At 40.0% G+C, this 27,304-nt stretch overlaps 2 protein-coding genes across 5 annotated transcripts; one reads left to right on the top strand and one right to left on the bottom strand.

Moving 5' to 3' along the window:
• Positions 1-997: 997 nt before the first annotated feature.
• LOC127454446 (RNA-binding protein 12B-like) lies at positions 998-5,674 on the bottom strand. The gene is made up of 2 exons (XM_051721648.1): positions 5,536-5,674; positions 998-5,294 (listed from the first exon to the last, which is right to left on the bottom strand). Exon 2 carries the CDS (start codon positions 5,262-5,264, stop codon positions 3,735-3,737), a length of 1,530 nt encoding a protein of 509 aa, XP_051577608.1. The 5' UTR covers positions 5,265-5,294; positions 5,536-5,674; the 3' UTR covers positions 998-3,734.
• A 53-nt stretch (positions 5,675-5,727) lies between these two features.
• On the top strand, positions 5,728-26,938 carry tmem67 (transmembrane protein 67). 4 transcript variants are annotated; one of them, XM_051721641.1, is made up of 28 exons: positions 5,733-5,949; positions 6,269-6,357; positions 6,462-6,552; positions 6,740-6,839; positions 7,051-7,120; positions 7,251-7,322; positions 8,086-8,148; positions 8,250-8,404; positions 8,933-9,041; positions 9,141-9,227; positions 9,397-9,462; positions 9,606-9,762; positions 9,871-9,994; positions 11,986-12,091; positions 12,216-12,272; positions 12,376-12,474; positions 12,547-12,645; positions 13,007-13,093; positions 13,217-13,316; positions 13,734-13,873; positions 14,098-14,238; positions 14,528-14,608; positions 14,793-14,909; positions 14,998-15,114; positions 18,198-18,302; positions 18,410-18,512; positions 26,373-26,515; positions 26,615-26,938. In XM_051721641.1, the coding sequence occupies exons 1-28, from the start codon at positions 5,757-5,759 to the stop codon at positions 26,693-26,695; spliced, it is 2,952 nt and encodes a 983-aa protein (XP_051577601.1). In that variant the 5' UTR covers positions 5,733-5,756; the 3' UTR covers positions 26,696-26,938. The 4 variants fall into 4 exon arrangements, 3 of the variants coding, with proteins under 3 accessions (XP_051577602.1, XP_051577600.1, XP_051577601.1); XR_007899537.1 differs by lacking the exons at positions 26,373-26,515; positions 26,615-26,938 and adding an exon at positions 17,972-18,008 and having other exon boundaries at positions 5,728-5,949; XM_051721640.1 differs by having other exon boundaries at positions 5,732-5,949; positions 9,606-9,994.
• The last annotated feature ends 366 nt before the right edge of the window (positions 26,939-27,304 follow it).

The following is a 27,304-nucleotide window of genomic DNA, read 5'->3' as shown; positions in this document are numbered from 1 at the left end:
TTTGAAGTCCATGCCCTCAAGCTCCTTAAGCAGCATGAACTACTCTTCATCCTCTTGTCTCCCACATTCCTCTAATGACAGATTCTCCAGTGGCATGTCAGGTATCACACAAAAACACATACTGTATGTGGTTTAGTAAAACTGGCTTTATGACATGCTCTGTCATTGCTAGATCTCTTTTGAAAGTAAAATTAATGGTATTCATTAAATCCAAAAATAGTGCAGAATCTTAAATGTTTCTTGTTCATTTATTTTTTCCAGTGTTAGAAAAAAGCCAATGTTATAGCAGTCTTGAATTGTTCATCATTGCTTACCCAAATTAGAGGTGGTGAAATGCCTTTTTGAATATTTTTATGTTTCAGTTTCCACTGAAATTGTATCTTTTTTTTTTTTTTTTTTTTTTTGTCTCTGTGGGTCTGACACAGATGTTTCCTTTTTTTTTTTTTTAATGCTTACATGGTTAAACTTTGCTTATGCAATGTGAGAATAGAACATGCCACAACATTAAAACCACCCGCCTAATATTGTGTTGGTCCCCCTCTTGCCGCCAAAACAGCGCCAACCTGCATCTCAAAATAGCATTCTGAGATGCAAAATCATGCAAATACAGGTCAGGAGCTTCAGTTAATGTTCACATCAACCATCAGAATGGGGAAAATTTTTTAACTCAGTGATTTGGACCGTGGCATGATTGTTGGTACCAGACGGGCTGGTTGAGTATTTCTGTAACTGCTGATCTCCTGGGATTTTCACGCACAACAGTCTCTACGAAAAAACATCCAGTTAGCGGCAGTTCTGTGGACGGAAATGCCTTGTTGATGAGAGAGATAAACAGAGAATGGCCAGACTGGTTTGAACTGACAAAGACTACGGTAACTCAGATAACCGCTCTGTACAATTGCGGTGAGAAGAATAGCATCTTAGAATGCTATTCTGAGATGTGGGTTGGTGCTGTTTTGGCAGTACGAGGGGGACCTACACAATATAAGGCAGGTGGTTTTAATGTTGTGGCTGATCAGTGTATGCCAAGTGTAAAAAAACAAACACTGTGTTATTCAATCTTACTTGATCCCTTCATGGTTGAAGCCAAAGATTATAATTCATCCACTTATTTTATCTAGTGAAAAAAGGGCATGTGGTATAATTTACTGTTTTACTGAGGTTTGTTATAAGTGGTGAACTATAGACAAAAATGTCATCACTTCAACTGAATAACAAATAATTTTTTTGGTGCTGTTGACCTTTATTTCAACCAAGTTAGCTGGAAATAGAGAAAAGCACAGAGGCTGAAAATAGGAGACTACAATAAATAAAATTGTGAATTAATAAGTATTGAAATGTGAGGTTATAATTAATACTTATTTCATAATTAATATAAATTATTTATTTTTTGAATATGTTAGAGTTTTTACATAGAGTGCATGCTCCATCTCCCTGAAACTTCTGTAGATTTTTCAGTGTGTCTGTCCTTGTAATTGTAAATATATAAAATTTAGGCTTTCCTCTACCTTGACAGGTCCATCAAGATACTACAACTGAACATTCATCTGATGAGAATTCAGTCAAGACTGGATGCGACCCATCTTTAGCAATATTTGACATGACTTTCTTCTCTTTGTTCATGACCAAACACTTCCTTTCTCGACTTTTAGGCTTCTTTGTTTTTACAATGTATACGTGTTTACGTTTTAATGTTTATTTTTCCCCATCTCAGACATTTTCAGCTAAATTAATTAATAAATTGTTACTTGTGCTTTTTGATAGCAACACAAGCTTCGACATAAATTAGAAATTAAACTGTCTGTAAGTGAAGGCATTGAAATCCTCATTTATTGCGAGTGCTTGTTTATGAAGGTCTGTTGCCATAACATTTAAAATGAATTGATAATTAAAAGCCAGTTTCTTATCATTTGTATATGCAATTTCTATATCCCTCTTGAAGATGTCCTCACTTCAGAATTTAGGTTGTCCAGTTGTCTGAATGAACCATCTCCATCACTTTTAGCACCTACATGATCTTCTAAATCTCACTGAACTCCAATAGGTTCCAGGCTTTTCATTAGTATATTGAACTTTTGATATCCTTTACTTGCTTAAAATTGGATATGGTGTAGTAGGGCACACTTGCAACAATACAAGTAAAATGGTATTCTTCAAGCAGATGACAATATTGATTAAAAGAAGCACCCCAAGATTATTTTTTTAATTGTTGTTTTTCTTGGATGCTCACACAGGCAACATAGTCAATAAACTTTTTGTTGAATCATCCAAACATGTTTTCCTACATTATAATGAAATTGTCTCAGAGCATAGACATTATTGTAGTGTTTTATGAAGCAGCCTTGTTTTGACTGCTCCTATAGGATATACTTATGTATAGTTCCTTGTTAACAGGTTACATGTGATTTGACCTCAGTAGATTTCTCATATGATATGAACTCAGCAAAATGTTTGTTAGGGATGTATTGTATATAGCCTTGAGCAAACAAGTTGTCATATGATCAGACTTCAGCAGTATGTTTGTTATAACAAGGAGATATTATCTTTTGCTTAAAAAACAAAATGGTGATCTATTTCAGCTCATAAGCACAATATAGGACTGCTCTCATACTGCAATTTCTAGCTGAAAGTATGTTATACAGCAATAATGTTTTAATATACCTACTATAATTTCTTTCACAGTGATAAGAAAATGCACAATATGTTGCACACCCTTTCTTGAACAGTATTTCTATTATCAGTAGAGCAACAAAATTTTGGTCAAAAAAAAACACCTATTTTTTTTGTTAATTATCAAATCGCAATATTTTTCAAAATCGCAATTACATTTTTTTTGTCCAAATTGTTTTGCCCTAGTTGCAGCTGATCTTCATGCTTGCCTTCAGTCTTGCAATTTTACTAAACATTTCAGATAAAAACAGTCACTGTGAACACAAAGTGATTTCAATTTTGGTTTTATTACAATATGTGTATTACAAAAATACACATTTGACAAACATACATTCATCAGGTCACTCAGACATTAGAAACAACTCCAAATGGTTGTTGTAGTCAGATAGGAACACATACAAAAATGCAAAATCACAAAAATGGCTATCATACAGATACAGTGACAAACACTTTGACTGCCTGAAACGTCATTAGGAATGTTCTTTGTAATATATATTCCTTCTAATAAAGAAAAAATCTGAATCAAAATAACTCAAATACTAATGTGCAAGACAAGATCTTGTATTTCAGTTTTTCACAGAAACCAATTAGCTGTGTGTTTGCTTAACAGCTAACTCTAATGAAAACCATGAAACAAGGCAAAAAGTGCTAAATATAGTGACTATTTTTTATGTGCAAAGGTTCTGTGCATTATTTACTTTATTTTTGGATCATTGAAAATTAGATTAATCCTAAACAGTTGAGTCCTTAATAGTTTGACAACCACTGCATGAAAATAAGTCTTTAACTCAGTGCTTCCATGTCCACTGTAATATTCAAAGTCTTTGTCAGTCATCTTCCATTGTTGCAGGCAAAAAAAAAAAAAAAAAAAAAAAAGTTTGCCAATCTTCGCCAAAATTCTTCATGCATAGATCCCAGAGCTAATGACCGAGCCATTTGGCCTATAAAGCTCATTGTGAGTTTTCAAATGCTTAAGGACAATGATGAGTTAGTTGGTGGTCCTCATTTACATGGATTTTACATTATTGCTCGTGTCTGAAGAAGCAGGAAGCGCCTCCAAATGTTCACCGTGTGCCAAGTATCTTCTCCATCTGTTGATGTGTGATACAAGTGAGCAGAATTTTAGCTCCCATAAAATACTTCCCGTGTAAACTCTGCGCCTGTCTGGCAATTTCCTCACATCCAAACTGCACGATGGCCTCCCCAACACCTTTGCCCTGGCTGTCCACCATCAATGCGATATCCTTTTCACAGATGTTAAAGCGCATGAAAAAATCTCTCACCTCCGTTTTCATGACATCTGCAGGAAAATTGCGAGCATATACACATGACATGGCAAAGTGAGCTTTTCCATAAGGATACGGTCTCCAGATCTTAGTACATCTGTTCCTTCTCAGAATAGCAAACATTTCTTCCTTAGTAATGGATGACACTTCAATGTTCTTTAAGCCAATCATGGTGCCATTCATGTTCAGAGCTGAAGCGTAGTCTTCTGCATGGACAAAGTTAATGAACGCTGTGCTTGTCCGCTCTCTCCATTTGTTTAGTAAGTGTTTAATTCGACTGTTTGGGATTTCATGGCAGCCAAAAATGTTCTTGATCTCTGTCTTGGTTATATTCTTTGAAAGGTTATTGACCACAACATAAAGTTCTGTTTGAGGGGATGGGGGTTTTTGACAGTATCGTTTAGGAGATCCTGGTAAGGGCTGCTCCTCTGCACTTCTTTTGCTTGAGAAAGCTCTACAAGCATTTCTATCTGTGATGGTTTTCTTTTGCTCTGAAAAACTGCAAGATTCCATGTTGTTCATGCAATTTTTGGATTGCTCCACAGCATCATTCCACATCTTCTCATGGGCGAGTCGAACCTCAATGTTAAATTCTTTGAATTTTCTCTGGCTGTATTTCAACCCTTCCTCAGCCTCTGCAAAACTGGACACCTTCGCCAGGCAGCACCAGCCCAGTTGCAAGCGAACTTTCATAAAAACCTCCAACACTGAGAGTCCTCGCAGGAAATGAAGAACCTCTTGTTTGTCAGCGGAGTCAGGGAATCCATAAAGCCGAAGGTAGCCTGGCTTACAGGAACTGATCTTTCTGCTTTGTTGCTCCTTAAAAGTCAAGTCATGAGTAAGTTTTACGGGTTGAGTAAAAGCTGCAGTTTTTTGGTCGTCGGGTCTAGACTGTTGCTTGTCTTGAATAGTTTGGTTGAAGTCCTTGGGCATTTGATTTAAAGCTGGGCTTTGATGGTTTATCACTTGAGGTGCATTGGTGTCTGGTGAAGATGATGGCAATGGCACTGTTTTAGTCAACTCTGTATTGGACTTTGCTCTCTTTAACATTGACTGCATGCTATGCTTCAACTCAGCTAAACTGCTGACATATAGTGAAATAGAGGAGCCTCTGAGATGTTTTCCAGAGTAGCGCATGGCAAGTTGGCCTTCTCTTTCTGTATTGAAAATAATGAAAGCTTCACCCATCTCGCCCCCAGTGATATGAACACCACCCCCTGGAATGTTCAAGCCATGAAAAAATCTGCGAATATCTTCAGATCCTGCCTCTGTGTGCAAACCTTGCAAACGCAGAACCACAATTGTCATGATCAGATTCTTCTTACAAACCAATTGGATCTGTTGAGACAAAAGGCAAACTTTTCACATCACTTCTGAAATATTAGTGGAACATCTCAACAAAATTGCACTGTACAAACTTCTCGAAGACCTCGAGACACGTGTTTTTCTCTTCGTTCAAAACTTCAGTTACTTCCAGGTCCCACCCTACCACAGGAAGAAATACCCACGCGTCTGCAGCTAAACAGTCAATGGAAATGTTAAAAACTACAAAGTTCAATTCCTCAATCATCTTACTTACCGTTTGTTTGTTTTTTTTTTCTTTAAAACATATAACTCGAAATAAATGCTTCTCTGCAAAATAATTTCTCCCTGAGAAACCCAGCGATATAACCTGCAATCACACCAACTCTTCTCGCGCGATCGGCGGGAAACGCTGCTCAACTTCCTCTCGACGAGACTTTTAAGCGCGCGGTAGGCTGTAAACAGGAACACCGTACGTCATCATACGTCACCTGTACCATGGCGACGGGGACGCTGAGAGGTTTCATGTGGAGATTCTCCTTCATTTTCCTGTTGAAATTGAAAACTATTTCTTGCCAGCAGTTCTCCATCTCTTTTCAGCAGCCTTCAGGTTGTGGAGTGCAAAGCTATTTTGATGTTTCGAGCTTGTCTTGTGTGAAATGCGGGCCGAATCAAATCAGCAGTAAATCAGGTACGCATATCCTGCGTGCGCATGCACAGATTACTGCATTTTATTACCAAACTAACCTAGTATAGGTTATAGAAGTTATTTGTTTAGCTATATATTCTCGTCGTTTTGTCAATTGAGCCAAGAGTCTGTTACTTTACCAATGCTAACTCATTCGAGTGAATTAGCTAATGATAGCATTCTGCAACTGCAGCAGCGCATATCAAAATAAACAAAGACATTCACGCATAGATACTTGCAATAGACATGTTTATGTTTGTAGAAAATGAAACCTGTGTGTACTGAATTGTCAACTAACATTTTGTACATCTCTGACTTTTAGGGCTGACATGTGAGTGCCAGACTGGTTTCAGGGTGCTGGTCAGTAATGGGGCATCCATCACATGCCAGCAGTGCCCTGATTCTAATCAGGTTTGACCTGTATTTGGATTACTAATTTGAGATACTATACAGTATATTGCAATTGCATTAAGAACACTAATATTATGTAAGAATGTGATTACTCTTGTTCACAGGGGGTCACTCATGATGGGTATGGGTGCATCCGTTGTCCAGGAAGTGTGGGTGAGAATGGAAAGTGTCAGTGTCCTAAGGGTAGTGTGTTAGGTAGGTGCCTGCCGTTTTATTTTATTTTTGCAGGAAAATGATTCAAATATGCTTTTTTGAGGGTAGATCTGCAGTGCACCTCAGCACCTGGAGGGTTTTCTCTGAAAGTAATTACTCAAACATGCATCCTTTGTATTAATGGTGCTGCATTATTTATGATAACATGAGATCTGTGTGTGTTTGTCAGTGGAGAGAGATGGGAATGGGAATCCATTAAATGAAGCCCGGTGTGAAGAATGCAGTGGAATAGAGCCTGCTTTCTCTGCCCCAGATACAACAGGCAACAGGTAACACTGCTGTTCCAAACAATGGCTAACCATCTTACTATGTTTTCATGTTACTTTTCATGTCTTGCATATAAATTAATTTTGGCTGCTCTGTTTTTTTTTGTTTTTTTTGTTTGTTTTTTTGTTTTTTGTTTTTTGTTATTGTGTGTGTGTGTGTGTGTGTTTGTGTGTGTGTGTGTGTGTGTGTGTGTTTGCACATGTGTATGCTTAGGTGTGTAAGATGCGAGGACTCTTTCATCAACTCGTCTCAGTCTTGTGTGTGCGGGACCTTAAATATACTGGTGAGAATATCAGATATGCAGTGCACTTGTTTACATTTGTATACAGAGTTTATTGTATGCAATTAGAGAGATTAAATGAGGTCAACAAGAGAGAGATGCTCTTTTTGAACTTTTATGTTTGTATTTAAAGGCAGGAGGAATGTGCTTCCCTCCTAACAATCTGCCAACCTCAGTTGCCCCCAATGTCATATTTGCCCAGTTGGTAAGTATTTAAACTTAAAGGGATAGTTCACCAAAAAAAGACAATTCTCTCATCATTTACTCATGCCATCCCAGGTGTGTATGACTTTCTTTCTTCTGCTGAACACAAATGAAGATTTTTAGAAAAGTATCTCCGCTCTGTAGGTCTGTAAGTGAATGGTGGACAGAAATTTGAAGGTCTAAAAAGCACATAAAGGCAGCATAAAAGTAATCCATATGACTCCAGTGTTTAAATCCATATCCATAAGATAGGTATGGGTGAGAAACAGACCAATATTAAGTCCTTTTTTTACTATAAATCTCCACATTCACTTTCACATTCTTCTACTTTTCCTTTTGTCTATTAGCATTCTTGTTGCATTTCGCCACCTACTGGGCAGAGAGTAGAATTTATAGTAAAAAGGTCTTAAATATTGATGGTTTATCACCCACACCTATCATATCACTTTTGAAGACTGAAGATTTAACCACTGGAGTCATATGGATTACTTTTATGCTGCCTTTATGTACTTTTGGAGCTTCAAAGTTTTTATACCCATTCACTTCTATGGACCAACATAGCTGAGTTATTCTTCTAAAAGTCTTTGTTTGTGTTCAGCAGAAGAAAGAAAGTCACACACATCTGGGATGGCATGGGGTTGACTTAATGACATTTTTGGGTGAACTATCACTTTAACTTCATCAGTAGTGTTTGTATATTGTTATTTGTGGGCTGGTGAGTTGTTAAGTATTTTTACAGTATAATGTGTGGTTGTATTATACAGGCCACCCCTGTTCCATCAGTATGGTTTTCAAGCTTTATGTACTCTTCAGCAGCCGCCTGTTTGGTAAGTTTATACACACATATTATTTGCACTAAAAGGACTTTAACATTTGTGTTCACACTTGGTGTCAATTACTTTTTTTATTTTTTTTATTTGCACTGTAGCTGTTCTCTAACCGGACAGCATGTCAGACTCTGGGGAACATTTGTGTGATGAACATGCACTCATCCAGCACAATCACAAATGATGCATGTGGCCTCTACAACACAATCTACAGAGCAACAGCTGCTCAGGGCAGCAGTCAGGACATCACTTACTGGTAACACATACATATACTATATAGTCCTTTACCTTCCCTTTAGAATTTTGTCAGTAACCTATTTAGATAACCCATAATTCCTGACCTTTGTGCCTAACCCTAACATGTCCTGCAATAAACCACATAAGATCCCCTCCAGAAGACTGATGGGGCTTGATCTCAGTCTATTTGAAAAAAACAAACAAAAAAAACAATCCAGAAACAAAATCATTTATTAAAAACAAAAATCAATAACACTGGAAATCAACATTGTCAGCATAATAAAAAAATACAATATGACTAATTCAGGATCAATGGCTGAAATGAAATGTGGGTAGATCTGTTGTATAATAAGCCCTAATTTGATCCGATATTGCATCAGCAACATATTACAGCTACTTACAGTAGATCATGGTCTAGATAAGGAGTTGCTCTGTCTCTATCTAATAAGTAATATCAATATACCACTTGTACTGACACACATCTAATGGGCAGAAGAACCCAGTTTGCTTCTATTTGTGATGCTCATAGATACTGTTGTCAATCTAGGAGGTCAAACTTGCCTTGGCTGTATTATGGGGAGCAGCCTGGGTTAGCATCACAGGCTCTACAGACCGAGCCACTTCCTGTTGGATTCAGCTTTAAAGGTGCACAAAAGGTAAAGAATGGTGGAGAAATACAAATTTAAAAGTAACATACAGTCAGTGAGTAAATAATTTTCACAAACTCTTTTTCTTTTCCTTCATCCCACATACAGAACACTAACATTGCACTGCTGGCTGCTGTGTACTCCGTGCGTGGGGAGTTTCTGAGATGGGAGAGCATCGGTGGAGGAAACCTGCAGGTAGGCAGGCAAGACCAGTGTCAGTTCTGGTCTTTGTGAAGGCCTACTTAAACAAACTCAAATACAAATGTTTAAGAGTACAGGTTATTGGTCTAAATCAACAAATTGCTCATGTTATTTAACTCAACTATTGTGAAAGACTAACAGTTGCTTCATTTATCCTCTATAGCTTTGTCCAGACATCCCTACCAGACAACAGTCTGCCTTCACGTTTGGGACAGCCTACAAGCAGAGTGTGAGTGTTATCTCTGTCTGACTCATCTTCCGTTGTGTATCCATATGTGTCGCCTTTGTGTTGTGAATATATGTTTTGATTTTTCATTTGAAAATGTGTGTTTTTTTTTTGTTTGTTTGTTTGTTTGTTTTTTGTTTCCTTAGTGTGTGCTCTCTGTATCAGAGCTCCTGATTGGTTATCCAGAGCCTGTATTCTACGACGTGTTCCTGGTTATTCAAAAGGCCCAGGAGGACAGGCGTCTTCTAGCAGTACCACTCCTAAATCTCAACCAACAGTACAATGGCCAGTTTATTAACAAAGGTACTACATACAAGCACAAACACAAGTGCTGCTATTATACGTTAGTATGTGTGGAGGCCTTAGCTTTGCTTTGCTGCTCCATCACCATATCGACTTCTGCTGTGACAGGATCTAACATAAATAACTGGTACCTGACCCGGAGGCTGATGCTTGTGGACACACTGAGTGGAAGGGAAAAGTCCTTAAGTTCTATACCCAGAGTCATACGTGTTGCCTCTAACATTAAGATTGGGTAAGTAATACACACAGAAACACACATGCCTGCTGTTTGTGCTTAGCATAATACATCCAAACCATTTCCATTTAAGGGGTTTCCACACAACCCCACCTGAACAGCCATTCATTACTCTCTAAAGATGCACTCTCACATGAGAGAGCAGCAGTAACATGGAATAACGCGAAGTGTGCCATTTTCAAAACCAGTTGAGACACAATAAACACGGTTTATGAAGGGCTAGACTACATGTGATTGGCTGCATTTTAGAAGGCTGAACCTGTCTCAGATTGAGCAATAACTTGCATAATTTTTGTTACTCTGAATTAAAGAAGGGCTGGGTTTCCTGATGCACTAAGTAGAACGTTAGTTCAATTAAGTATTACTTAATCTCTAAGGCGCATTTCCCAAAAGCATCGTTATCTAAGTAGTTCGTAAAAACTTTCATAAATTAACGAGAGCTTTGAACTGCTCTTAAATCCATTAAGTGCAACTTTAACGTATCTTTCTGGAATCTTTCACAGTTTATCAAAGACAATGGGACATTTAATAAATTATATTAATATATTTTGATCATTGGAAAGCCATTGTAAACTATTTCAGAGGATAAAAAAGTGTTAAAAAAATTGCATTGAATTCAATAGGAAGTCTCCGCAGTCTGTGCATGGGACGTGATAGGTCTAAATTTACAAAACACGTTATACAGCATAATGTTATATTAGCCTTCTTTGATAAGCATAATTGTAATAGCAATAGAAAGATGACATGTTCTTATTAAACAGATTATTTAAGAAGACATATGTGAGTAATGTGACCACGCAATTTAAAACTTAAATATGCCTTAATAAATAATTAAAATATGGTTAACAGAGATTATGGAGATTATGAATAATGGAGATTAGAGCGAGAGTGTGTAATGAGACATTCCCTCTCTCTCTCTTTATCCTCCTCTTCTTTCTTCCTCCAATGGCTGGTTCAAATCGGCTCGCCTGTAGTCTTTTTACAAGGCAGTAACAAATTACATGATGCATAATGGCAGTAAGGCTACAAGTACACAGTGCCTTGAACGCTAACCAGATGATCTATTAAAATTTAGACAGGTCTATGAGTAGTTCAATACTGATGCCCGTCATTATGTTCTATGTGCATTTGTTCCATTTCCAGCCAAAGGAACAAACTTTAGGCTACGTGAGAGCCCCTTATGATTCACATTGCATACATTCACATTACATGCATTCATTGCGTCACTTTCATTCATCTCTATGATTGAGCATCAAAACATCTGAAACTCTGTCTTACTAAAGCCATAATTATTTCTTTAATTAAATTCTGTAATAGTTAGGTAATAAATTTCGGCGCCTCGACAAGATTACAAACAACTTCCATGTTTGTCAGTATTTCCACCTTATTTTCATTTTGAGATGATAAACGCCTGGACACACTGCCAAAGTGATCAGCACCTTTGGACCGGACAGCTCCCGTAATGAAGTACTTCAAGGAATAGTTCACCCAAATGTGAAATAGTTCACCAAAAATGAAAATTTGCTGATAATTTACTCACCCTCAGGCCATCCAAGATGTATCTGAGTTTCTTTCTTCATCAAAACAGAATTTAAGACTTTTAGGATTTCGTTTCAGGCCTCCTCCTCTAAACAATGCAAGTGAATGTCCTCCATTTTTTTACGATCCAAAATGCATATTTAGGGTGCATTTAGGTTTTCCCTTTTTTGGGAAAGAGGCGTTACTCCATTGTAAAGTAATGAGTGACGTTTGTTAAGATGATTGTAAAAGCTGAAGTTGCAACGTTATCGGGAAACCCAGCCAAGATTTATTGAAGGGTCACTTAGTTATTACATTTCTTAAAAATAATATATATAAAATAATTTGCAGATGTGTGGTTTGAGTTGGTTCTAAATTTTATCCTAAATATATGCACGTGTATAAAAAATGTAAGTGCGAAACTATTGATGAATGCGATCACATTAAGCTTAGTTTCCTGTATTAAACAGGTTTCAGCTGGTGCCAAATACACAGAAAGGACAGGTGTACCCTCCTCTGATGACCGTGGCCTACTCCGATATACCCATCACTGACCCCAATACACAGACTGTTACTGTAAGTCTACAGCATGCTTTTATATGCAGTATAACCAATGAGATCTTTATAGTGTTTGAAAACTGCAGAGAATAAACTGAGCATTTTACAAAATAGCTTTGTGTGTGGATTTGTGTGTGTAAAGGTGTCATTCTCTCTGGAGTATACAATGGACCAGAATGAGGCTCGGATCAAAACTGATGTGAGTACGAACAGGGACCAAATGTCAGTTTGCTGTTTAAGTAATAAAGGCAATTCTGGTGTTTGTTTTAATGCTGTATGTTCATATGTGCCATCACATCCAGATTGCTCTTGGTGTGTTGGGTGGAGTGGCTGTTGTCCACTCTTTATTAAAGACAGCAAGCTGGAAAAGAAGAATTGCATCTCCTCTCATTGACCTGCAGGTAAGGGGTCAAAATCACAGACAATTATTAATACATACATAGATTACATAATAATCACCCTTTCTGTTTCAGACCATTATGAAGTTTCTGGTGTTCTATGCTGGTGATCTGGCAAATGTTTTCTTTATTATCACTGTGGGAACAGGACTCTACTGGCTCATATTCTTCAAGGTTTTCATTTAAGTACCAGTGTTTTAAAGATTAAATAGGTTTTATGTTTGTGTGTGCATGCATTATTGTGGGTTGCACTATCTAGTCCACTATTATTAATCCTCACACAAGTCTTTTTTCCCCCTCTTATTCTATCTCTCAATATTGTTCAGACAGTGGAGGCAAGTCTATCACTTTTTCTATTGTTTACTTCGTCTCACCCACTTCTCAGATATCAGTTTAGTTTTTCCCAATCTCCAATCAAATTATATTATGTCTAGGATTTGAAGTATATACCTACCTATTATTTTTGATGGCACTTTTTTAGGCCTAAGATTGACAACAAGACAGATATCAAATAGGCTTTTTTCTGCATGTCCAGGCCCAGCAATTTGTGTCCGTGTTGCTGCCATTACCAACTCAGGAGGAGCGTTTTGTTATTTATGTTGGCTGTGCCTTTGCATTGAAGGTGAGTACAAATACATCAGCTTACTTGAAGATTGCATAAGTTAAGTACTGTATTTAATGCACTCTCTCCCTTCTTTTTCCCTCTTCCTTTCCTCCTTAACTCAACTTCTCCTTTTTGTTTTAGACTGTGCAGTTTCTTCATAAGCTCTTTGTGCAGCTGTCAGTGGATATTTTCTTTATAGACTGGGAAAGACCTCGTGGGAAAGCCAGTAAACCTGTGGAGGGTAATTACACTGCAGTTTTCCTCTACTGGGCTTCTCAAATGCATTTTTCACAGGGTTTTCACAGTCTTGAAAAACATGGACTTATCAGATAATTTTAAAGTTGTGTTTTTCAGGCCTGAAAAAGTTATGGAAATTAATAAAATCTTTAAAGTCATGAAATTTCTATAATGAATGTACTGATTTTTTCTAAAATATTAATTGGCTAGATATTGCTCTTCTGTCAAACAAAACTTGCAAATAGAATCCTTATTGAATCATTTTTTTAGTCAGGTATTTTCAGTGAATTAGTCAAATTTGTTTAAAAATTGGTCTGAATAATTCAATAGCATCTAAATCTGAATCACAATGGTTTTTATAATCTTACTCCACACAGCAGTTTTTTATTCTAATATTTCTTATTTGATGTTATGTACTCAGGGTCTGGTGAGACAAAGTGTCAAGCATCTCCCGTTAGTATCTGGAGAACGTACTTTGTTGCCAATGAGTGGAATGAGATTCAGACCATTCGCAAGATCAGTCCCACTTTTCAGGTTATCGCCGTGCTCTTCTTTCTGGAGGTGAGGCCCACAGGACATCATTACCCATTCCGTCAGTTTCCTCAGTGGACAGTTATAGTGTAGAGTTTGATCTGGAAGATCATGTACAGCAATATAGAAATACACACTCTATCAAAAAAATTACAAATGGCAAAAATGACCTTGGTGTTGCTAGTGCCATGCTGTACCTGATGTGCTACACGTACATTACAGTACACAGCCATTGGTATAATTTATGTTTGCAGGTGGTGGGCTTCTCAAACTTGGCTTTTAGGGACCCCTCGTCCAATCTGCATCGATCTCCTGAAGTATACACACCTTCCTACAGCCTTATACTACGCTATGGCGTAGCTTCTGCTATGTGGCTATGCATTGGCTTAATACAGGTAAAAACATACACATACACAAAAGCAAGCAGCCATATGCAGTATATTTATACATACTACATGCATAAGCACTTCAAGTCATATTTTCATCAAGTGAACAAGGAAAAGCAGCTTTATGGGCAAACAGTCTAGCATACATATTGTTTTACCCTGTGTAGCAAGGCACATGGAAAATAAACAGGCTTGTAAATCTGATCTTTATTAGATACATGCTAATCGCTCCCTGTATTTGTTTGTGAGAGTCGCGTGTGCTATTTCACATCCTCCTTTTTGTGTAATTTTATTTTAGATAATATTCTTCACAGTGTTCCATGAACGCTTTGTTGAAGACAAGATTCGCCAGTTTGTGGATCTGTGCTCAATCAGTAATGTAAGTATGAGGTTAGAAATCTTTTCAAGTGAGCAAAAGGAAGGATAAATCCTATATTTTATAATTTATATAATTGACAGTAAATGTACAATTTTAGACTATACAAAATGGTTTAATGTTGCCATTTGTTATTTTGGACTTTTCTTCCTTGAAAAAGTATAATTTGAAATGTATGGTCTGTTAGATATCAGTGCTTCTGCTGTCTCATCGATGTTTTGGCTACTACATTCATGGACGCTCTGTTCATGGTCATGCTGATACTAACATGGACGAGATGAATACAAACCTGAAGAGGGAGGCGGTAAGAGGGAGTTTCTGTCATTCAGATATATAATAGTGGAAGTGTGTATGGTCCACTGACATGTTGTGCTTGTGTGCTCTTCAATTAGGAAAATCTGTGTGGCCAAAGGGGACTGTTGCCAAACTCAGACGCACAGACATTTCAGATTTCAATAACCAACTGCCTACGAGCACAGTATGATCGGATAATTGATCCAATAAACAGGGTATGAACCCACAGACACATTTTCTAAATGGGGACAAACTGTAGGATTCCATTGTTTTAATATAAGGTTTAAGGAATGTTCCTGGTTTAATACAAGTTAAGCTTAATCGACAGCATCTGTGGCATTATGTTGATAACCACAAAAAAATAATTTTGTCTTGCCCTTTGTTTCTTCAAAAACATGGTAACAGTGAGTGAATGGGAATGGGGGCAGTCCATAAACGTTAAAATAAACACTGTTTGAAAAGTATAGCATCCTTATATGTGTAAAGTTATATCCAATATTACAACTCGGTTGTTCTGACAACATAACACTGGTAAACCCTGTAATCTGGTAAACAACATAATGGGTAGATTTCTCATTTTATCACACTAAAATCATGTTAACATGGATATTGTCTGTCTAGTGGCTATACAGTGTGAAACTGTGTATTTTAACATTAATTGACTGGCGGATCCTGGCATAGGCGATATAGGCAGCCGCCTGGGGCGGCACAACAGGGTACCTCCTTGGCCGCGTCCACCCCCGCACAGAGCTCTCAAGATCGTGATGGGAGAAAGGTGCCCCAAATCGTGCCACCACGCCCCTGCCCTGAGCTTGCAAGATTGCAATGGGAGAAAGTTTCCCCAAATTGTGCCACCCCACACAGAGCTTGCAAGATCACGATGGGAGAAAGGTGCCCCGAGTTGTTCCTGACAGGATACTCCGCCTTAAAGGCTTTATATGGTTAGGATTATGGATGTTCATAATGCATTCTTACATTCTGAACAAATAAGATAAGCATGATTAAAAGTATAGGTACACCATGACACAGGATTGCCTCAGTGGTCTTGAGAAAATGAAAACCAACCATGTGATTTCTGGGAAGATACAGTATGACAAAGTCATAAATGATTTTGCATCAATGAAAACTTGGAGGGGAGGGTTGAATTTTAAATGAAGGATAAGGTGTAATAGCACAAGTAGCAATTTGTAAGTATTCTGCATTTTCTTTATTTATTGACTCTATATTTTAATTGTGCAATTTATGTTATGTACAGGTGCATCTCAATAAATTAGAATGTCGTGGAAAAGTTCATTTATTTCAGTAATTCAACTCAAATTGTGAAACTCATGTATTAAATAAATTCAATGCACACAGACTGAAGTAGTTTAAGTCTTTGGTTCTTTTAATTGTGATGATTTTGGCTCACATTTAACAAAAACCCACCAATTCACTATCTCAAAAAATTAGAATATGGTGACATGCCAATCAGCTAATCAACTCAAAACACCTACAAAGGTTTCCTGAGCCTTCAAAATGGTCTCTCAGTTTGGTTCACTAGGCTACACAATCTGCTGATCTGACAGTTGTCCAGAAGACAATCATTGACACCCTTCACAAGGAGGGTAAGCCACAAACATTCATTGCCAAAGAAGCTGGCTGTTCACAGAGTGCTGTATCCAAGCATGTTAACAGAAAGTTGAGTGGAAGGAAAAAGTGTGGAAGAAAAAGATGCACAACCAACCGAGAGAACCGCAGCCTTATGAGGATTGTCAAGCAAAATCGATTCAAGAATTTGGGTGAACTTCACAAGGAATGGACTGATGCTGGGGTCAAGGCATCAAGAGCCACCACACACAGACGTGTCAAGGAATTTGGCTACAGTTGTCATATTCCTCTTGTTAAGCCACTCCTGAACCACAGACAACGTCAGAGGCATCTTACCTGGTCTAAGGAGAAGAAGAACTGGACTGTTGCCCAGTGGTCCAAAGTCCTCTTTTCAGATGAGAGCAAGTTTTGTATTTCATTTGGAAACCAAGGTCCTAGAGTCTGGATGAAGGGTGGAGAAGCTCATAACCCAAGTTGCTTGAAGTCCAGTGTTAAGTTTCCACAGTCTGTGATGATTTGGGGTGCAATGTCATCTGCTGGTGTTGGTCCATTGTGTTTTTTGAAAACCAAAGTCACTGCACCCGTTTACCAAGAAATTTTGGAGCACTTCATGCTTCCTTCTACTGACCAGCTTTTTAAAAATGCTGATTTCATTCTCCAGCAGGATTTGGCACCTGCCCACACTGCCAAAAGCACCAAAAGTTGGTTAAATGACCATGGTGTTGGTGTGCTTGACTAGCCAGCAAACTCACCAGACCTGAACCCCATAGAGAATCTATGGGGTATTGTCAAGAGGAAAATGAGAAACAAGAGACCAAAAAATGCAGATGAGCTGAAGGCCACTGTCAAAGATACCTGGGCTTCCATACCACCTCAGCAGTGCCACAAACTGATCACCTCCATGCCACGCCGAATTGAGGCAGTAATTAAAGCAAAAGGAGCCCCTACCAAGTATTGAGTACATATACAGTAAATGAACATACTTTCCAGAAGGCCAACAATTCACTAAAAATGTTTTTTTTATTGGTCTTATGATGTATTCTAATTTTTTGAGATAGTGAATTGGTGGGTTTTTGTTAAATGTGAGCCAAAATCATCACAATTAAAAGAACCAAAGACTTAAACTACTTCAGTCTGTGTGCACTGAATTTATTTAATACACGAGTTTCACAATTTGAGTTGAATTACTGAAATAAATGAACTTTTCCACGACATTCTAATTTATTGAGATGCACCTGTATATATAATGTAAATGTTAATATAATATGCCATTGCAGAATACAAATGAAGATTTTTAGAAGAATATTACAGCTCTGTAGGTCCATAAGATGCAAGTGAATGGTGGCCTGAACTTTGAAGCTCCAAAAAGCACAAAGGCAGCATACAATTAATCCATAAGACTCCAGTGGTTAAATCTAGTTAAATCTTGCATTGAATGGGCCTGTAAAGCTGACATATTCTACTAAAAAGTTTTGTGTTCAGCAGAAAGAAGAAATTCATACACATCAGGAATGGCATGAGGGTGAGTAAATAATAAGAGAATTTTTTTTGGTTTTGGGTGAACTGTCCCTTTAATATATTTTGTGTGTAAAGCATAGTTCTGTAATAAAAAGTTGTCAACATCGTAGGGGCTCCATGTCAGATCTCGGGCAACAATTAAGCCAGAACCGCCACTGCTGAAAAGGCTGAAATAATGTCTCTTCACCTACAGAGAAATGGGCCCTCAAGATTGGTGGATGCATCAGCCAATCCATGTGAGCAGAGCACAAAAGCATACCATACCATGAACCGTTTCCTGGGCTCAGTCATTGATCACGTGAGTAATGTATTACAAGCCATTTTATCTATGCTTGAGATTTAATTTGTAGTTGAGTGTGGTTTGTTGGAGTTTTGTTTTGTTCATACTGAATGCTGTTTTCTCAGGCACATCGTGAGATGGATTACATAGTGAAGGATAAGTTGCTATTTGAGAGACTCATCGGTATGGAGTTCCTAGAGCCATTAGATAAAAGCATCTTTTACAATGGTAAACACTATTAAAGTCATATAAACACATACAGTGGTGGTCAAAAATATTGGCACCCTTGATAAATTTGAGAAAAGAAGGCTGTGAAAAATATATCCTTATTGTTTATTCTTTTGGTCTTTCATTCAAAATATTCACAAAAATCTATCCTCAAATAGATATCAAAAAATTCCAAACACAACAAAAGTTTTATAAAAAAAAATAATATTTTTGCCTAATAAATATGTGGCACAATTATTGGCACCCTTTTATTCAATACTTTGTGCAACCTTCCTTTGCAAAGATAACAGCTCTGAGTCTTCTCCTATAATGCCTAATGAGGTTGGAGAACACATGGCAAGTGATCTGAGAACATTCCTCCATACGGAATCTCTTCATATCCTTCAAATTCAGAGGTTCTCGCTGGTGGACTCTCCTCTTCAGTTCACCACACAGGTTTTCTATGGGGTTCAGGTCAGGGGACTGGGATGGCCATGGCAGAACCTTGATTTTGTGGTCAGTGAACTCTTTTTGTGTTGATTTTGATGTGTGTTTTGTATCATTGTCCTGCTGGAATATCAAATCACAATCCATTTAAACTTTCTGGCAGAGGTAATCAGGTTTTTATTTTTTATCTGTTGGTATTTGATAGAGTTCATGATGCCATGTATCCAAACAAGATGTCCAGGACCTCTGGCATAAAAACAGCCCCACAAAATTAAAGATCCACCACCATATTTAACCGTGGGCATGAGGTACTTTTCCATATGGCTACCTCTCTGCGTGTCTCTGGTGTTTACTGCCAAAAAGCTCTATTTTTGTTTCATCTGACCATAGAACCCGGTGCCATTTGAAGTTCCAGTAGTGTCTGGCAAACTGAAAATGCTTGAGTTTGTTGTTGGATGAGAGCAGAGGCTTTTTTCTTGAAACCCTCCCAAACAATTTGTTGTGAAGTAGGTGATGTCTGATTGTAGTTTTGGAGACTTTCTGACCCCAAGACCCAGCTAATTCCTACAATTCTCCAGCTGCGAACCATCCTCCTCACCATGCGTGGAGACAATATAGACACACGTCCTCTTTCTGTCACGGTTCTGGTAAACCCGCAGGTTTGTTTTGTTTGTTTTGTCATTTTCTCTCCCTTGTGTTTCGCAGGTGCACTCGAGTGGCATGATCGGCATTTCCATGGGAACGTTCATTGTTCTCAGTGCGGCGCCAATCATGCCACTGATTGCTTGTCGAGCATCACCTGTTCCAGCTTGATTGCACTCCCTACATATGCCCTCATATTTATCTGTTTCTTTGCCAGATTATTATGCTAAATTGAGTACTAACCTCACTCTCCTTGTCTAGCTGGTCCTGTTTTTTCACTCTGTTGGTTTGCCCACGTTGTTCGGGTTGTGGTTTGCCTTCCAGTCTTTGCTGAGTTCAGTCTGGCAATCCACAAAGGAATTCCGCTCTTTGCCCACATGCCGGGGATCTATACTTCTGCTGTTGACCGCATTGTCCGCTGGACATCTCTCTCATCACCAAGCTTCTACGTAGGGGTGTAATGATCCATCGATCTGGATCGATGCATTGATCCGATGACCAACGATCCAATGTTATCGATACAACACGTAAATATCGATATAGAAATTTTTTTAAGATGTACCTTTATTTTAATACTCTCATTTCAACTACGTCCGTACGCGTTTCCATCAGGCGATGAAGCAACCTTATTACATTAATTTGACTTTATGAGCGCTAAATATGCTTTTCATGTGGGACACGGATATGCGTGGGGTCTTTGAAACCAAATTGTGCTCTGCTATCCGTGCAGTGTGCGCACGCATCAACCAGGCTTCCCGCGAAATGTGAGCTCCATTGACAGGATCCGTGTGAGCTCATTACCTGGGCACTCAGAGTGGCTCACACGCGTGATTAATTCGGGCTTCCATCGATATCGTTGCGCATGCGACCCATTTGAATTTTACATGAGAATTTGTAATTACAGCTGAATGTTAACGTGGATATTGTCTGTCTAGTGGCTATGCAGCGTGAAACTGTGTTTTTTAACATTAAATGACTGGCGGATCCTGGCATAGGCGATATAGGCAGCCACCTGAAGAAAACCACGGATAGCACAGATAGTTGGAAACAAGTCTTGGGTACATAAGTATTTTGAAATGGACTAAACTGAAAAATTAGCTGTCATCAAACGAGTGATGATCACTTGTGTGTGACTTTATTTTTTATATTATTTATCTGTATAATTTTTTTTTCAGCATCTGAAGTACCTTATTTTGTTGTGGATGTCCCAATGTGTATACAGAGAGCTGAATAAAATAATAAAATAATATTTTGGTTGCATTTGAGAGCAAACATTTTTTTTTAATTGATTGTGTAAAATAGGCAAATAATATCGGAATATCGATCGCAGGCCGCTGAATCGAATCATATCACGGCAGACTTTGAAGTATCTGCAAATATCAGATCACAGGCCAAGAGAATCGATTCAAGATTGTATCATGATGAAATGTCCGATTTACACCCCTGCTTCTACGGAGGATACTGCCAAGCTCCTCCTGACTTCCACGATGCACACACTCTACTGACGAACACACTACTCTCTACTCTGCATGGTGGCAAATGTTACCTCTGCTCCTGGGTCATTATGTCCAACACTTACACGTTACAGAATAATCTGGCCACAACATGGACCCAGCGAAGAATTCCATTCTTCGCTCCATCCTTTCTCAGCAGGGATTTCTGCTGGGACGTCAGCAAGACCAGATTGCTGCCGCTAACCAGGCTTTGGAGGCGATGGCCTCACGTCTCGCCCATCTCACCTCCTGTGTGCAATAGCTCCGCCCATCTCCGAATCCTGAATCTCCACGGGAGGTTTCCCCAACAGCCCCCATGACACCTGTGTATTCTGGATGTTTTGAAGCCCACATTCCATATCCTACCCCGTGTTCAGGTGAGGCTGAATCCTGCAGCGCATTCATCTCACTGTGTTCCCTGTTCTTTACATTGCAACCCTCCACGTTCGCCATGAAGATGGTTTGTGTCATTACACTCCTCACCGGTAGGTCTGGTGAATGAGGCACTGCTATGTGGGACAACAGACGTCCCTGCTGCGCTTCATATCAGACATTTATTTGGGAGCTCCGTTGAGTGTTTGATTGCTCGGCTCAAGGTTGGGAGGATATTGTCTGTACTCTCCCATGGAGATCGACGTGTTACGGATTACGCGATGGAGTTTCGCACTCTTGCTGCTTCTTTTTAATGGAATGATTATGCTATGAGAGATCACTTTCTGCATGGGCTTTCTGATGACATTTTGGATGAGATATATTCATTAGATTTGCCTCCACGCTTCGATTTGGTGGATTTGGCTATTTGAGTCGATCAACGCCTCGCTCTACGTCGCCATCACTGCCACTTTCCTCCTGCTCTGCCTTGCCAGCCTATTTGCCTGAACCTTGACCTGATCATGTACCCATGCAAGTCGCCAGGACTCATATCTCCCATAGGGAGAAACAGCGGCGCCTTATTAATGGACTGTGTCTGTATTGTGCTGCCCCAGGTCACCTTGCTGTGCCTGTCCATTAAAAGACATCGCTTGTCAGTAGGAGAGGGGTTACTGGCGAGCGTAACACCTTTGGATAAATCTCCTGGACTTCAGACACTTCTCTCAGCTCGACTGCAGTTTGGATCGGCCTGTCATACTGTGGATCATTTTATGGACCTTGAATTAGCATCTAAATGGTGACTTCCCACATTTCGCTGGATGAACCTATCAGCGCCCATACCCTGAGCGGAACACCACTGTCCGTCATCACTCATCATAACTGAGCCGGTCACGTTTATCTCCGGGAATCATACGGAGCAGTTGTCATTCCTCGTTATCCTGTCTCCATCAGCTCCGGTAGTGTTGGGGCATCCTTGGTTGGTAGAGCACAACCCACACATCGATTGGTCAACAGACACTGTTCTTGCTTGTAGTCCTTATTGTCTTAACTATGCTGTTTCGCCTGGCCAGTCTTGTCTTTCATTGCAGGATGAAACAGCGGAATTACCGTCGATATACCTTGATCTGAGGGTGGTGTTCAGCAAGTCCCACACCGTGACCCTTCCTCCTCATCGCCCATACAATTGTGCTATCGAATTACTTCCTGGCACTTCTCCGCCTCGGGGACGGCTGTATTCGCTCTCGGCTCCTGAGAGGGAGGTCATGAACAGGTACATCAATGATTCTCTGGCAGCCGGTCTCATTCGCCCTTCCTCCTCCTTTGCTGGTGATGTCCTCAGCCCTTGAACTCTTGCAGGGGGCATCCGTCTTTACGAAGTTGGACCTACGCAACGCTTATCACCTTGTCCGAATTAGGGAGGGGGATGAGTGGAAGATGGAATTTAACACCAATATGGGGCACTTCGAATATTTGAGTGGTCAACACCCCCGCTGTCTTCCAAGGGCTCGTGTATGACGTGCTTCGAGACATGGTCAATCGGTTCATGTTTGTTTATCTTGATGAAATTCTGATCTTCTCCCAGAATAACCAGGACCATGTGCAGCACGTCTGGCGGGTGCTCCAGCCTGTTAGAGAATCAGCTTTTTGTCAAGGCGGAGAAGTGTGCTTTTCATGTACAGTCGGTTCCATTTCTAGGGTCATCGTTTCGTCCGAGGTAGTGCGCATGGACCCGACTTAGGTAAAGGCTGTTTCCGATTGGCCAACCCCAGATTCTCGCAAGGACTTGAAGAGGTTTCTGGGGTTCGCTAATTTTTATCGGAGGTTTATTAGGAATTACAGTCAGCTCGTCACACCTTTGACAGATCTCACCTCCACTCGCATTGATTTTTGTTGGTCCCCAGTAGCCGAGGACGCACGTATTCTAGTTACTCCCGATCACGCAAATCAGTTCATGGTGGAGGTGGATGCGTCCAAGGTTGGTGTCGGAGCAGTCCTGTCCCAGCACTCCCCTTTGGATGGAAAGATGCATCCGTGTGCCTTTTTTCGCATCGTTTAACCCCAGCTGAATGGAATTACGACGTCAGCAACAGAGAATTATTGGCTGTCTGGTTGGCCTTGGGCGAGTGGCGTCACTTGTTAGGGGGTTCGGGGTACCTTTCGTGGTCTGGACAGATCATAAGAACCTAGACTATATTTGTAACGCCAAACGTCTCAACTCTAGGCAGGCCCACTGGGCATTATTTTTCACATGCTTTATCTTCATGCTGTCGTATCGCCCGGGCTCTAAAAACATCAAGCCTGACTCTCTCTTGATGTTTTGAAGTTGAGACCTCCACTGTCCCACCAGATACCATTCTACCCTCCACTCACGTGATGGTTATGGTATCCTGGGAGGTGGAGGCCAAAGTCCGCATGGCGCTATGCAACACCGCGTCTCCAGCCGCGTGCCCAGCAGGTCGGTTATTTGTTCCACGATCTCTCCGGATGCATGTCCTACAGTGGAGTCAGTCATCTAACATCCTGGATTGACTCGTACCCAGACGCTCATTAGACAATGATTCTGGTGGCCATCACTAGTGCAGGACAAATGTCGCTTCATTGCAGCATGCCCCATTTGCACAACTAACAAAACCCTGGTCGCACATAGCCATGGATTTTGTAACTGGTGTCCCTCCTCCCAAGGCAACACAGTCATTTTGACTGTAGTGGACCGGTTCTCGAAAGCGGCTCACTTTATTCCCCTCCCCAAATTACCTTCAGTGAGGGAGACAGCGGTAGCAGTCTTTAATCACGTCTTCCGCATTCAAGGCCTCCCGGTCGACATGGTTTCTGACAGAGGCCCCCAGTTTGTGTCACGTTTTTGGGCAGAGTTCTGCCAAACAGGTGGGGGCTACAGTGAGTTTGTCCTCTGGATTCCATCCCCAAACAAATGTGCAAGCTGAGCGGGCGAATCAGGAGCTGGTGAAAGCTCTGCGTTGTGTGGCCTCCCGTAACCCGTCTTCTTGGGTTGATCATTTAGTCTGGGTCAAGTACACCCATAACTCCTTGCAGTCGTCGTCTATGGGGTTATCGTCCTTCCAGTGTAGCCTCGGTTACCGGCCCCATCTGTTCCCCGCACAAGAACCCGACATCCAGGTTCCGTCTGGTCACGCCTTTTCACAGAGGTGCCGACGCACCTGGAAAGCCGCCAGATGAATGGTAAATTCCTCATGTGGAATGACTCTCGCATTAAGAGGTCTGTGGACCGGCACTAGGTTAAGGCCCCAACTTATGTGTGTGGGCAGAAGGTTTGGTTGCCTCTAAGGATACCCCTCTCCAACTCCCCTCACATAAGCTGGGTCCTAGGTTTATCGGACTGTTTCCCATCGCCAAGGTCATTAGCCCGGTGGTGGTTCATCTCAAACTACCTCCTTACCTCAAGCATATCCATCCAGTTTTTCACATTTCTAAAATCAAACCTGTTTTACGTTGTCTTACTTCCCACCACTCCTGTCCCTCCTCCTCCGTGTCTTATTGCTGGCTCTCCGGCATACACGGTCAGGAGACTGACCGATGTTAGGTGGAGGGGCATGGATCTGAGGAGAGGTGTTGGGTCCCAGCTCGGGACATCCTGGACGCGCCCTCATAGTTTAACCTCCGGCAAGCCAATTCTGCCTGGGGGGGGTACTGTCACGGTTCTGGTAAGCCTGCAGGTTTGTTTTGTCATTTTCTCTCACTCGTGTTTCGCAGCTGCGCTCGACTGGCATGATCGGCGTTTCCATGGGAATGTTCTCAGGGCGGCACCAATCTTGTCACTGATTGCTTGTCGAGCAACACCTGTTCCAGCCTGATTGCACTCCCTACATATGCCCTCATGTTTCTCTGTTTCTTTGCCAGATTATTATGCTAAATTGAGTACTAACTTCGCTCACCTTGTCTAGCTGGTCCTGTCTTGTCACTGTTGGTTTGCCTTCCAGTCTTTGCTGAGTTCAGCCTGGCAATCCACAAAGGATTTCAACTCTATGCCCGCATGCCAGGGATCTACACTTCTGCTGTTGCTCACATTGTATGCTGGACATCTCTCTCTCATCACCAAGCTTCTACGGAGGATTCTGCCAAGCTCCTCCTCCTACTCTCTACTCTGTGTGGTGGCACATTACTGACTTTAGTAATTAATATTTTTGGAGCTATTACCTCTGCTCCTGGGTCATTCTATCCAGCACCTACACATTACACTTTCAGGTCAATTCGTAACATCTCCAGTTGATTGGCACTTCTTAATTATTGCCATGATGGTGGAAATGGGTATTTTCAATGCTTTAGCTATTTTCTTATAGCCACTTCCCATTTTGTGAAGCTCAACAACCTTTTGCTGCACATCATAACTTTATTCTTTGGTCTTACTCATTGTTATGGATGACTAAGTGAATTTGGCCTGTGTGTTAGCTCATATTTATACCCATGTGAAACAGGAAGTCATGGCTGAACAATTTCATGTTCTTTGTCACCCAGGTGTACTAAAAAAATTTAAATATGAATTGGAATATACTACAGATTTATTTTACTCAAGAATTTCTAGGGGTGCCAATAATTGTGGCAAACATGTTTTGGAGAAAAATATTTATTTAATTATGAGACTTTTTTCCCTTTCAATTAGTTTTCTTTAATTAAAGGTTAGATTTTTGTTCATATTTTGAATGAAAGATTAGAAGGATAAACAATAAAGTCATATTTTTCACAGCCTTCTTTGCTCATATTTACCAAGGGTGCCAATATTTCTGGCCACAACTGTAACAGTCATTGCTTTCAATCACATAAATGTATGCTGTGTATAGTTGTTGAGTACTTTGAAACGTTCTGTTTCTTCACAGATATATCTTGTTTGCAGGAAATTTAGCCTCCTTTTTGAGAGTGGGAACATGATGTCTTTGTGTTTATCTTTCCTCAGATGATTCTCACTCATTCACCGATGTTCTTTATTATGGTAATGAGGCTGTACTTTTGATCTTTGACACACTCTTCTTCTGTGTGGTGGATCTGGGCAGTCAGAACTTCATTCTAGCAGCAGTGTTAACATACCTCCAGCAACTGGTCAGTATTTGTGTGTGTGTGTGTGTGTGTGTTAAACAACTGATTGCATTTTGTAGTCTTCAGGTGATTAAGGTGAAATTTCTCTGTGTTCTCCCTCAGATCTTTAGGCTAATCCGAAATGGAATAGGCCGCAGGAACCTGGCCAACAAAACTTTGGTTGACAAAAGGTTTCTGATCTAGTTAATTTGCTAACTCTGTCTACTTAATGTTGTTTGTACTTTAATGCCTTTGTAAGTTTCTACAGACTTTTGTATTGTTTTGTTTTAAATGATTGTTTTTTGTGCCTGGACATTTTACACTTTCTCACCCTTGAGTTTATCAAATTTATAAATGTGGTTTAAAGATATGTTAGACCTTTTATACCTAAATGTTTTGGTATTTAAATGTTTTTGATTAATTAAATCACTACTTTGTTTTTATGAATGACAGCTTTCGTGAGTATATTTGACACTTTTAGCATATGAATAGATGTTGTTTTACGTAAATGGATTATTAATAACTTTCACTACAATGCATATGTCATAAAGTGTACAGTATATGTTACATGTTTTTACAAAGTAAGATTCTGATGTCATGTTCTTCAAAAGCACACAAGCTGGACTTATTAGGTTGTAAGTTCAGATGGCAAATTTAAGCTCATGTGTGTGCCTATCCTGCAGCGCTATACATGCCACGTCACATCGTTTTGGCTCTCTTATATTGGCTGTATATATGCCATTTTATTTTGATTATTGCTCAAAAGGGACTTTGAGGTATCTTTCAGGCCCCAGCGAGGATCGCACTCGTGAC

The sequence above is a fragment of the Myxocyprinus asiaticus genome, chromosome 16 (genome assembly GCF_019703515.2).
Source record: "Myxocyprinus asiaticus isolate MX2 ecotype Aquarium Trade chromosome 16, UBuf_Myxa_2, whole genome shotgun sequence".
NCBI classification, from domain to species: Eukaryota; Metazoa; Chordata; class Actinopteri; order Cypriniformes; family Catostomidae; genus Myxocyprinus; species Myxocyprinus asiaticus.
Note: the sequence above shows the minus strand (reverse complement) of the source record. Positions and strands in the feature narration are given on the sequence as shown.